This window comes from Lepisosteus platostomus, chromosome 23, assembly GCF_059453375.1.
Source record: "Lepisosteus platostomus isolate fLepPlt1 chromosome 23, fLepPlt1.hap1, whole genome shotgun sequence".
NCBI classification, from domain to species: Eukaryota; Metazoa; Chordata; class Actinopteri; order Semionotiformes; family Lepisosteidae; genus Lepisosteus; species Lepisosteus platostomus.
The window spans coordinates 7,236,498-7,249,986 of record NC_142633.1 but is presented as its reverse complement, the minus strand read 5'-3'; the positions used below and the strand labels follow the sequence as shown (position 1 = coordinate 7,249,986).

At 41.7% G+C, this 13,489-nt stretch overlaps 1 protein-coding gene across 1 annotated transcript; it reads left to right on the top strand.

The window, feature by feature from the left end:
• The first annotated feature begins 715 nt into the window (after window positions 1–715).
• Window positions 716–11,093, top strand: cdaa (cytidine deaminase a). The gene is made up of 4 exons (XM_088616851.1): window positions 716–1,152; window positions 3,066–3,177; window positions 5,876–5,933; window positions 9,957–11,093. Exons 1-4 carry the CDS (start codon window positions 960–962, stop codon window positions 10,152–10,154), a joined length of 561 nt encoding a protein of 186 aa, XP_088472977.1. The 5' UTR covers window positions 716–959; the 3' UTR covers window positions 10,155–11,093.
• The last annotated feature ends 2,396 nt before the right edge of the window (window positions 11,094–13,489 follow it).

Here is a 13,489-nt window from a genome sequence, read left to right as displayed (position 1 = left end):
AATCTTACAGAGAAGAGACTAGACAGCTTGTGGCGGCTTTTGAAATGATTAGGTCAGCCTCTGGCTGAGAGAGCACAGCAGTCTATCTCACGTCTCACATGAGGAATGAAGGGCTGAGAAGAATATGAGCGAAACAAAAAACAAGAGGTGAAGAAGCCTACCAGCGAGGTTTATGGTTATTGGTTATTAGCAGGAGTGAATGAAATTACTTTATTACTGTAAATAGCAGCAATGCAAAGCACCACAACAGCCTCAAGTGCTTCCTCTTGATGACAGCAGATTCAACCACAGCTTCACCATCACATCACCGCTTCCTTACCATGACTGAACACGCAGGAATTTTATAGCAACTCCAGCCTTGCCCCATATACAATATTTTACAATGCAATAGATATTGTGAAATATATGAAGCGATTAATTCTGTGATTTTGCCCGGAATGTCTATTGTGTTTATTTGTTTAATTGAACGACCCAATAGAATTGAATCTCTTGGGGGTAGGTTATATCCATTCTAAAAGAGGGCGAAAACCCACGTGAACCCGAAAGCGCTATAATACTGTACACGAATTTCTAAAAAGTTTTCATTTACAGTTCTGCCGCTTTCAGTTGAAACGGGACCTGGGTCTCCTGAATCCTCTTTAAAGAAGGTTATTTCTCAACTTTTCAGCCCTTTCGTCAGAGCGGAGAGCTGTGTGTAACACCTGCTGACAGACGTGTGGGAACTCTGCTGTGATGCCATAGCGTGGGTTTACGAGAGGATGTACAGTAAAACCCGTCGGTCCCATCTCTTTAAAATGATGTAACCTCTGCTTTCACAAAACTGTCACTACCCCTCCCTCCCACAAAGTCAACGCAGCTGCGGAAGAGGAGATTGAGCATACAGTCGCTGACAGAATTACCGGTTGGTGTTTTTGCTGCCTTTTCATTGACGAAACTCGAGCACCAGAGAATCACGCGTTATGGCACAGATGGAGATCAATGGGGGCGCTTCTCCACCTAAGAAGCCTGGAAAGGGTCAGTCCGCCGCAGACCAGGACATGATCACAGGGCTGATAAACAAGGCTCTGCAGGCTAAAGAATTTGCTTACTGTCCGTATAGCAATTTCCGAGTAGGGGCAGCTTTGATGACCAACGATGGAAGGGTTTTCACAGGTGAGAAAAGGCTCTTTGTTTATTCTGACGATTAGGATTTGATCGAGCCAACTTCAGAAAAAAATAATTTATGCTGAGCAATCCTCCTTCGCTCATTCGTGTTTATAAATTAGCCAATACAATTTCCCAGATAATAGCACCCTCACAGCGATATACAGTTATCTGGTTTATTCGGTCGGGATTTTAATAGGATAACTTTATAATATATGCGTAGGCTACATTGTGCGATGTTATCAACTTTTAGGAGCACTGTCAGTAGTAAAGCACTGATAACTGATTACTGCTCCGTACTGTATGTGATGGCATTAAATACAGGTGGATTATGTTATACATGTTTTGTTTATCACTGTTCCAAAACACTGTTCCGAAAATAAAATATGGTCAATAATTGAAGATAAAATAGAGGCTTGGATAACTGTGCATCACAAGTGCCAATAAATACTTCATCCGTTTTAACTTAATTAATTTCGTATAATAAAACAAACACAAACAGTAAGGGTTATTCTTACTGTTTTCTTCCCCCAAAAACAAGGATAAAAGGATTGAGATATCCATGTAGAGTACTTTGCTGGAATCATATCTTCGGGATAAAAAATCAAAAGGAATGATGTTTTATTGCGTAATCCGCGTTATAATTACGCACTTTTACGACTGCGAAAGAAGCAGAAACACTCAATGCTTGTCACGTACGTGTCCTATACTGTTTAACTTCAGTCAACAGCTTCTGCGTACCGTTCCTGAATTTAAAGTTCATAAAGGTGTACATACTGGACTAGTCTGGTAACTAATTGGAATGTTTTTCTTGTATAATATGTATTATGTAACTAGGTTAATAATTAAACTGGTGACAGACGCCAGTGGTCCTATCATTGTTATGAAACGCCACATGTCGCACTACATGTGCAAGACAGCGGATGAAAGGTTACATGGGAACTCCGAAATTCACCGTGCATTCTCCACAGCGAAAGCTTTCACTCAAAATACTACAAACATGTAGAATTAGGATCTCTTTGCCAAAAGTGACTTTTTAAAAATACTTTCGACAAACATGTCAGGCTAAGTAGAGGAAATTAAATGCATAAATGTGGAATATATTATGAATAATAATTACGATTAATTAGGAATTATTATGAATATTTTATGAATAAGGTCACTTCATACACGTTTAATATGATCTCAGTGGGGAATGGCACTTGTTACTTCATACAGAACAACAGCCGAATAAGAGCAACTTGCTGTACTATACAGTGTTCAGACTGTCCTCGAGTGAAATGTTTTCAGTGTGATCTCTTCATTCTTCCTTTAAATTCAGTCACCCGTCAGATGATCAGTTTCCCTCTTTATTCAAAGGTAAGTTAGTAACAAGTATAAAAGCATAGAAAAAAACATAATGTACTCATCAAGTAAAGATTTGCAGTCTGAAAAGGTCGGGGTATTTTGAGAAAGTCTGTTTTTGAAAGGTCTGGGTAGTTTGAGAAAGTTTGTTTTTGAAGGGTGCTTTCATGGTGATATTTCCACAGTGCCCATGGCCTTGAGTGTTATTGAACTCACGTGATGTCAGATTTGGCTGCTTCAACCTTTTCTCCCTTTTCTGTTCAGCAAACATACATCTCAGCTCATCAAAACGCAGCAACACACAAAGTGACTAAATAAATCCTGCTTTTAGATGTCACTTTTTCTTTTACAGTACTTATTGTAGATTCACAGAACTACCTGGCTTTTCCACATCTACTGACAGAATAACAATGGAAGCTTCAAACATATTTTTAGACGTGTAGTGTTTTAACTTTATTCGAATAAATGCTTATTAACGAGCCAGCAGATATCCTTAATTTCACTGGCCCTGTGACAGCTCGTACAGGAAAACAAGCTGAAGGCGCTGTGTTTAGACAATTTGTTTTTCTCCCCCACAGGCTGCAATGTTGAAAATGCTTGCTACAACCTGGGAGTGTGTGCCGAGCGGACTGCCATATTAAAAGCTGTTTCAGAAGGATACGAGAGCTTCAGAGCAATTGCTGTTTCTAGGTACTGACTCCCTTTGAGTGGATATTTGACTGTTTGAGTGGAGGTTTGATTCTGTTTGAGTGGACATTTGACTCTGTTTGAGTGGAAGTTTGACTGTGTTTGAGTGGACATTTGACTCTTTGAGTGGACATTTGACTCTTTGAGTGGAAGTTTGACTTGACTCTGTTTGAGTGGAAGTTTGACTCTGAGTGGACATTTGACTCTGAGTGAAAGTTCTTAGGTGAAGTTCTGGAGGGATAACAACAAACAAGCTGGTGGCACTGAGCTGCTCCAAATCACAATCATTACTGAAGTTAGTTATGTATAATACTGTATATCTTAAGCAACCTTCTCTTCTTTGTGTTTTTTTCGGCCTCAAGCGTCCCTTCTCCTCCACATCTCCAGCGTGCAGCCGCCCCTTGGTTGCCTTGTCTCTGAATGGGGTTTGAGCCTCACTCTCCTATGACCAGGGGGCTGCCCATTATTAACCGCTGTGGCATCGAGGGGGCGTGTCCCTGGTAGAAGGGCGGAGCCTCGCCTTTGTAGTCCAGCTGTTTGGGCTTCCAGCTGATGAGCCCCAGCTGGGCGGGTCCTATCAAGGTGCACTGGACACCCCGCGAGGGGATGAGCAGGGCCGCCCCCGGAAGGGGGAGGGGAGGAGATTGCACCCGAGTAATGTTTTCTTTTTCTGTTTATTTATTCGCCTGTCCCATCACGCACTTTCACAGGGGCAGGCTAGCACACGCTTTTGTAACGTGTTACACTAAGTTCTTGTTTTTTTTTTCCCTTACGTGCCCTGCTCACCAGACTGGACCAGCCCAGCCTGGTGGTAACGCAGCACAGCGGTACTCTTTCCTTTTGCCTTTTTGTTTGTTTTTTCCACTGTTTTTTGTATTTTTGGTCCCTGCTATCCTCACACCGGTGCTTCTGTCCCCTCATGGGGGGCGTTGGCTTTTAACTGGTGCTCACCGTGGCGCCTCCCACTGTGTTAAACCAAAACTATCCTACCTAAAATACTCAAGCATTCATAAAGCATCTGGTTCTTGGATGTCGTTATACCTTGTGAAATCAGATTTCTGTAGCTCTTGCAAATGGCAAAACACCACAGTAGAGTATGCCAAAGTCAGAACTTGCTGTGCTAAAACTCTGGTTCCCATAACATACCACAGACAAAAAACATGTAATAACAGCACCGACTCTAGTGTTTCATTGTCTACTACTGACAATTGTGCATTGTGCCAGCCTGTGCAGTAGGTTGAAATTAAGCAATCACTGACACTGTTGCATTCAATTTATGGTATATTGCACCAGTGAGAACTGAAGGACTATTGTTAGCACTTCGGTAAACTGGACTACCTGTAAGAGCATTCAAATGTTGACCATGACATCGAACGCATGACAATGTTGCTGAACCTGTAACTAAAAATGGCACTGGCAGTGTGTTACATATACCGATAGTTAAAATTCTAGATCCACCCCATGCAGTCCTGAAATACAGCAAAGAAAAAAAGAATCAAATATACTACTGCTCTACATAAAAACTGTATATATATAGTAAATCTGTATAACTGCAGATTATGTGTTTTGCAGATATTTTTCTGCAAACTGTTCTGAGCAATCACAAGCACACCTGCAGAACCTGTAGTAGTAGAGGAGTTCACTGCCATATCTAAAAGTACATGGGAATTTTTATTCAAGCTGATCTCTTGGGACACACGCAGTACAGCAGATGACACAGAACAACAAACAAGACCACACAAAGTAGACAGTACATTACAAACATAGTAAATAATACAACCAGAACAATAAATATGTGTAACTAGGTAGGTAGCGAATTGAAATATTTGTGACCATTTAGTATGAAATATCTACCAGATCACATTAAAACTCAACCTCAAGTCTATTCTATAACATTTAACTGGGTTTAATGGCATTCATTAACAGACAACACATTCATTTGAAAAACCCTGAAGGAGGCCTAAGTTAATTCAGGTTACACATCTTGTTGGATGTTCTGATTTGTTTCTCTCCTTGCAGCATAATTTGTCATGTCAATTAGCGTGCACACTCGTTCCTTTCAGAGGTATTTGACCACACAGCCACAGTATCTAAAACTGAATTGCAAATCTTTTTTTTTTTGGCTAGTAGGGAGTAAGAATTTACAGGAACAATAAATGCCTTGTGCCTGTTTCCGTCTGTGAATTCTGCACTTGTCTTATTAATTTTGCTTAACTTATTGATTTTCCTGCTGTTCTCATGTCCATCGGAGGCGTGGTAGCTCAGATGGCAGGGGTGGCTAGCTTCTAACTAGAAGGTCTTGGGTTCAATCCCAGGTAGGGGTAGGTGATGGACCTTGCTCTAATTCCTTCCAGATGGCTCCCAGATCCACTCCCCTGCTTTCCTAATGAGTACTGGGGGTAATAGGCCAGCTGGAGCATGATGCTGACCACATCGCCTCCACCTCCAGTGTCAGGTAGTCAAGAAAAATGGTGGCCCTTGCCCCCCATTCCCCAGTGGGCATTTATGGCCTGAAAAAGGACCTTTGTATCCATTGCTGAAAGGCTAGGCTAGTCTTTTGTTTCCTTATGAAGCACATGCGTGGCCACTTCGCCCTCATGTCCACAGCTTCTAGTGAAAGGAATCAGAAAAGATTGGTTAATAGTGGTCCACTGACAACCTCTGAATATTGTATGCTGATTGCCAATTCTTTCTTTTGTAGCGATCTACAAGACCAGTTTATCTCCCCTTGTGGGGCTTGTCGGCAGGTTATGAGAGAGGTAGGCACTGTCAGTTACTTGTCTTTGATGTAGTTATACCTATACTGTACCTGTGCTCTGTGTGTCTCTCAGTTTTGCAGCAATATCTGATAGCTAAGTGCTAAGCCAGCAACTTACTGCATTCTGTACCTGCATTATACTGTATATTCTGAAAGGTTTTCATGTGTGGTTGCTCATGTGGACGTGCTTTCTCACAATGCATTCCATCCATTTTCTAACCGCTTCTTCAATTCAGGGGGAGCCAGTGCCCATATCCCAGCTAGTAGTGGGCGCAAGGCAGGATATGCCCTGGACAGGACACCAGTCCATCACAGGACACACAGAGAGACAAACACAGACACACAAGCACTCACACCAGGGTCAGATTTCCCAGAAGCCAATAAACCTATCAGTATGTTTTTGGACTGTGAGAGGAAACAGGAGCACCTTTAAGAAACCCACATGAACGTAGGTTGAACATACAAACTCCTTACAGATAGTGCCCCAGGACAGGAATTGAACCAGGGCAGCAATACTATCCAATGTGCCACTGTGCTACCCCTCACAATGCATCGCCACTCTTCAATCACTTCAAGCGTTTAGTGTTGAAAACTTGTGTAACTGTCATTTTTCAGTAAGTTGCCTGGTACCCAATCTCTTCAGCCAAGTCCTAAAAAGCATGTTTTCAGAAGCATTTGCAGTATTTACACCCTTTAATTGGCACTCTGAAAAGACATGCTTTGACAGAGCGAGAGAGACTGAAACATTAGCTGATCTGACTGAAGCAAGGGGCCTACACTAATAGTTTAAGATAAATTAGTTATAATTATATTATGATATTAACTGTAAATGCAGTACATCACAGAATTATAATTCTGTATTATATTTCTTCTTCGTTAATTTGCATGACTTATGCGAAGCATGACAGATCTTACTAAAAAAAAGGCTAACTTTGATTTTATGTAAAATAGTTAGATAATATAATCTTGCATCCCATATTATCTATGCTCAGTTTAATGTATCATGTGAAATAAACACAAAAAAACAGTAAAAAGGATCCCAAATGTGTTTATAAAAGGAGCTCTTTCAAGAAAAGTAACAGGCAAACCATGACCATGTTGGTTCAAGCAGCTTTTTATAGTATACAACAATATTGACCATATTACTATTTGTTTTGGTTATCAATCTTTTACTGTAGCTCTAGTCTTATACATTACATTTTTAATATGCTGTACTAATATGCTTTGTAGTGCACTTTATCCTTAAGTAATTTAAATGTATCCATGGATGCAGTGTTCTGGCAATGTATTACAGTACTGTACTAGTAAACAGGTTGTTTTTAATGGTATTTTGAATAACTTACACAAGCCTTACACAAAGCACTTTGCTCCTAATGAGAGGCTAAGGCTAAGCTGTTTCTGCAAAAGAAGTAGAATTGTCGGCTTCTGCTTAAGGTCTTAAATAGTCGTTATATAGTTGATGTAAAACGTACAGGCTCCCAGCCGCTGGGGGCATTCAGCTGCCCATTACTGGTCTAAAAACTTCATAGATACATTTCGAAAAGATCAGCAGTCGCACGTGAACTTGCACTGAACTCAAGGTATGCTGCTGTTTCAACCTTATGTGCTGCCGCCTGGGGGAAGTCTTCAAATGGCTGATTGGAATAAGAGTGAGATATTTGGCTGCATTCTTGTGCTGGACTGTGAGCCTGGGGACAGGTTTAGGCAAGACAGACCTCCAGCAGTAACTTTGGTCAGGGCAGAGGCTGGTCCTGAAACGGGCATTGGAAAAGGAAACAAAATGACAGCAGACTTATCAGGAAACCAGAAATAGAAATGGACAGCCCATGGTACGGATACCAGGTATAAGTATTCGGCAGACTAAAACGCAGTAGAACACAGATCACTTCAGCCCTGGCACGTTTCCGTGGATTGAAATTGAATGGAGAGCTGCCAAGGTGATAAGGCAATACAGCTGGCAAAAGCACAGTCCAGATTTCAAACAGACACACTAACGTACTTACAGAAATAGAAGGTCTGACATCATTTATTGCAGTGCAGAAAACTGTCCTCTATCAAGGCAAGCAAGCTTTCATGTGGGTGCTGTTATTGTTGGCTGACTCACAAGACAGACAGAGCTTAGCCAATCACTTAACTAAGTGCTGACCAAGGGACTGTCAGTCAGTTGCTTACAGCACTGTTCAGAGGACTGCGTGAGTTTTATTCTTGCTGTTTTTTTTTTACCTTGCTTCTGGGAATAACAGGCCTTCTGATCATGAATGGATGAATTTCATATGAATTTAAATACAGTATTAATTTAATCCAGCAATGACAGTCTCCCTGAGAAAACAATGAAAGAGCAGTTGGTTTTTAGCAACCAGTCACTTTTTAACCAGAAATGTTATAAACAAGAGGGGGCCATCCATCCTGTAAATGGATCATTCTCTTGCTTTTGAATCAGTTTTTCGTGCTGGTTTCACCACCAAGTATTGGAGACAGAGGTGTGATTAGCAAAGACCACTCCTCGGTGTCAGCATTAGTGGTCATCATTGTCAGGTGGGCCAGTTTCAGGAGAAATTAGGATAGTCCCAGTCATGGTGGCTGCTTCCACATGCTTTGATGTTAATATACTGCTCAGGACCTAGCAGTGGATATGGACAAATTCCAATAATTCATCACAAGCTCTAAGTTCTAAGGCCTCGGTTCATAATAGCATGATCAGAAACTTGATATTGACTTGATATAATATAAAGGAACAAGTAATAGTTTTATTCACCTAAAAAAGAAGAAAGAAAACACGACGTTTCGGCCGTGGAGCCTTCTTCAGGGTTCTTCAACCCTGAAGAAGGCTCCATGTCCGAAACGTTGTGTTTTCTTTCTTCTTTTTTTCAGCATGGAATAAACCTATTACTTGTTCCTTTGCAACCTACGCATGCTGACACAGCTACCCACCTGAACTACTTGATATAATATAAATGTATTTATTATTATTAATAATGATGATGATGATAATCATAATAATAAATTAAAATGCAAGGACAAAATTATTTTTAGATTACTTCTAAGAAAAATGAGGAACCAGATATTAAGTAGCATTAACAATTGCACTGCTGGAGGGGCAGACAGGTGGGCTGGGGGTCAAACCATGACTGTGGGGGACAAGCCTATTGCCAAAATCACAAGGCACCACAGGCATCCTTCCATGAGGGTTAAATAGTACTGTGTATGCTGCTTGCTGTAGACAGATTTTGACATCTCACAATACGTACACACTCATGCAAAGTCATGTCATCTCTACAATATATTACAAGAGTTCTCAAAAAGGGTGATTGTCCTTTATGAATCAGAGCAAGTGGATGTGGGAGCTGGATCTGCAGAATGAAAGATTCAAAGATTCCCTCCAAGCCCTACCCCTTGCTGTTGTCCAGGCCCTTCCCCTGTCCCGGCTCTGAAACCGCGGTCATCCAGTCCTCTGCAGGAGCTCAAAGGAACAGGGTTTTCCTTCTTAGTTTCTGTACAGGGCCCACTCGGCAACATCGTGCTTCATCCTCCCTCTGGAGTTCACAAGGATCCTCTGCTTATTGCAGACAGAAATCTTGCAGCCTAGATAATCCTACAATGACAATGCACACAGGCATGCGTGTTATTATACCTACAGTACGCAGTAAAAACACTGGTCAGGGCTATGGTGTTTTTAAGATCAGAGGTCACTAGAAATCATGCAGCTTTTAAATACTAAATAATTAGTTCTAACTTTTTCACAGTGGTCACAGGAAGGAGAACAATATAAAGTAACACCTGCTTTTGCTTTTGCAAAGTAAGCAGCCATAAAGTAAGCAACCAAAGCAGGCAGTGGTTGTGTGGCTGCTCACTTTAAACATTTACAAAGCAGACACAGAAGACTCTCCTCCTTCCTAACATTGTACATTTTTCAAACCTAATTATGAATGTATCCCATAAAATGGTGTATACGGTACACTCATATTCATGCACATTGTGCTCTTGCTCTGTTTTCAGATACTTATAGATCTGATTTGTTTTGCAGTTTGGCACAGGCTGGGATGTGTTCCTGACGAAGGTGGATGGATCATACGTACGGATGACCGTGGATGAGCTGCTGCCCATGTCTTTTGGGCCTGATGACCTCAAGAAAAAGAAGGTCTTCTCCCTACAAAATGGCCATGAAGTGTCGACGCAGTTCTACACTCATTCACCTTGTGAGGCTGGGGAAAATAATAATTAGCTTTGTGCAGTGATGCCAGTAGGTGTTTGTGCTCCCAAGTATTTATAGGAATTGCTGCATGTTTTTGAGAATGTTCCTTCCAAATGAGGAACATGATGACTTGCATCTGCTCTGTAATTCTTTGGCGGAGCATGGAGTGCAGGCAATTACTGGAGTGAAGTAACACTGTTATTCAGGTTATGGAGAATTTTAAGTCTGGGGTGTCAGCTACACACAGCACTTGGTACATGCTTATCAGTGAAGCAGTCTTTGACATTTGATTGTCTTTTTGTTCGGACAGTAACCTCTCAAACTCCTTTACATGGTAATTTTGCCCTACACCATTAAGGAATGCACAATACAAATTGGAAGATAATAAAAAAAAGTAATTATGCCAAGTAAGGAACCTAGAGCTGGTTTTCAATATGCAGGTGCAGGACACAAAAAGGCAATCAGAATTTGTAGTATTTAGAAAATGTTATAAATCTAGTTGAGGTCAGTAACAGGTAAGCCAATTTTTCTCTAAAAGTTACAAAATGTGATGAATAGAGCACTTAAAAGTTCCGGTGGTGGGAACAAATGTCACAATGACCATTTCAACAGCGGTGAGTTAACTGAACCGGAGAAAGAACAGATGTGTTTTCAGCGAGTCGTCAGAGGAAACTCAAGCAGCTGATGACTCAGTTCACTACTACAGAGGAACAGCACAAAAATAGCTGTAAAGTAATATATCATGACATGACATACAAACCCTCAATTTACATCTGTAACAGTTTGGTTCAGGAAACCATTTTGTAATTCAGATTATACTCTTGAGCCATGTGCACATTTACTGTTCAATACGTTTGATGGCAGTAGGTTCCTGTCCTGCCTTGTGCACTGCTTACCTCACAGGAATACATCTTGTAATATAACGAGTATGTAGTGTTATGCAATAAAATGTATTTTGTATATTGCAAATTGTATGCAAAGTTTGATTTGCTCAAGTCGAGCTCATGATCCGAGTGGCACAGTTTTAGTTATATGGCAGTGTTACAAACATATCTGGACCTATAGTGACATCCTTTTGAAAGGAGGTGAGATATATTTCAAACATTTTGATTTTTGATGTATTAACTAATAATACTGTGGCAGACCACCATTAGTCAAGGTGGCTCCAGGTGCTGAGCAAACTTGTGATGGAAGTAAGTACTGAAGAGTTAATCCTTAACTACACATGAGTAACCCACCCTTTCTGCTTCTCTTAACCCAACCACCACCAACACTGGTGAACCTAATGAGAGAGCCTAGTGAGAGACTCTTTGGCGGCCTCTGGTGGCAGACTAGTTGTCAATACAGTCCCTTCAACGACCTGCCTTCCACGAACACTGTACAGTGCCGTTCACATATATTTGAGCTTGAACTAGTTCACATATATGTCAATACATGACGGAGACATTTAAATACAAGTAAACACAGCGCACCTTCTAAAATGTGCGGAAAAAGATTTTCAATCGGAATTCAATATATCATCTCAGGCCCCTTACTTTATATTGCTATGCTGTGGGTATGTAAATACAGTTACAGGGCCTGTGTCATCATTCTTTTCTTTTGCATGGTATGTATATATATTCGTATGAGCTTAACATGCAGAAGTTACATAGTTATATTGTCACAGTCAGGTGCCTCAGCCAGTCGCGGCTGGCATCATCCAAATCGATAAAGTTGCCGGGGCATCTGAAGCGAGGGCAGGAGTATAGGATCTGGTCGGCCGTCTGCTCCTCGCCATCGCCGCATTCGCAAGTTGGGTCATCAGTGAGACCCCACTTGTGTAGGGTGGCCCGGAAACGGCCACGTCCGGTTCTTAGTCGGTTCAGCTTGACCCAGGCTTGTCTGGGTAGGTCATTTCCAGCGGGTTTGTTGGATACTTTGTCAATAAGTTGTTTCAGTCTGTGGTTGTTATTATTCCACGCGTCTTGCCACTTTTTGTTAGCCCAGTTAGTGCATTGCTTTCAAATCGAACTTACCATGCAATGCATGGTATGTAAAGACTCCGTACGATGTCCAATAGGAAACAGAAAACTCAGAATGGATTGTCATATTCTTTACCTGCCACTAGTTTACCACATTTCCTGCAGGAAAAGATGACATTGTGATCAACATTACATTCTGGAATCACACCCAAAAACCGCCCCTAGGCTGTCCACAGCTTTTTCAATTCAAGTATAACCCCAAACCATTCTAAACTTTCTCTACTATTGTAACGCGGTTTCATTTTTTGCGGTTTCATTTTTTATTAAACGTATAGAATTTACAGATACAAATACAACAAGAGGATCAGAATCATGTACAAGAGAAAAAAGAAATGCAGCAGAAAAAAAGCATTGAACTACCAGAGGTAATTACATTATTATGTGATCAAATTGTATATTTTACATATATCATGTTTTACCATTGCAAGTTGTGCGAGTCGGCTTAGCAGCGCGGTGACGTCACCGCCCTTCCCTGTGGATAGCAGGGACCTAAGCCGTCGGGTTGACGGGAGATTTCCCTTTAGCTCAACTGGCTGGGTCCCGGTTGAGCGACACCGGAGGCCTGGGTTCGAGTCCCCGATGGTGGGTGGGCAGACCTGAGGCGGCAGCGGCGAGGGCGGTACGCTATGCTACGCTCTTTCCGAGTACACTGCTATAACGGAAAGGCCTCGAATATTTACCAATTTTCTACAATTGATTTGGATTTACCAGCTCATACTGTATCTAAAACACCCACCCCAGCTCCACGGCGCCGCTTCTTGCGGTTCAGGGTCACGGGGGAGATAGAGCCTGTCCCGACAGGACACGCACACACACGCCGATTAACCTACAAGCATGTGTGTGGACTGTGGGAAGAACCGGCAGCTCCCGAAGGAAACTCCCACGAACGCGGGGAGAAAATACAAGCTCCGCGCTGCGAGACAGCGATGATAACCAGCGCCCCTTTATAGAACATAAGTACACGAAGAAGCTCTTTCATTTTGATTACTAAAGCAAATCTCATGCCGCCTTCGTTTTGAAGTGGTCATCAAACAGTTAAAGATTGATATTTTAGGGACATGTGTGCTGTGCACCAATGCAAGCGACAGATCATCTGATGGATGGCACAGAATTCGTGTTCACAAAACCAAGGAAGCGGAAAGATTTGAATCTGGCGAGAAATAATAATAATAATAATAATAATAATTGCTTACACTTATGTAGCGCTTTTCTGGATACTCCACTCAAATTGTTTTACAGGTAATGGGGACTCCCCTCCACCACCACCAGTGTGCAGCCCCACCTGGATGATGCGACGGCAGCCATAGTGCGCCAGAACGCTCACCACACACCAGCTCTCAGTGG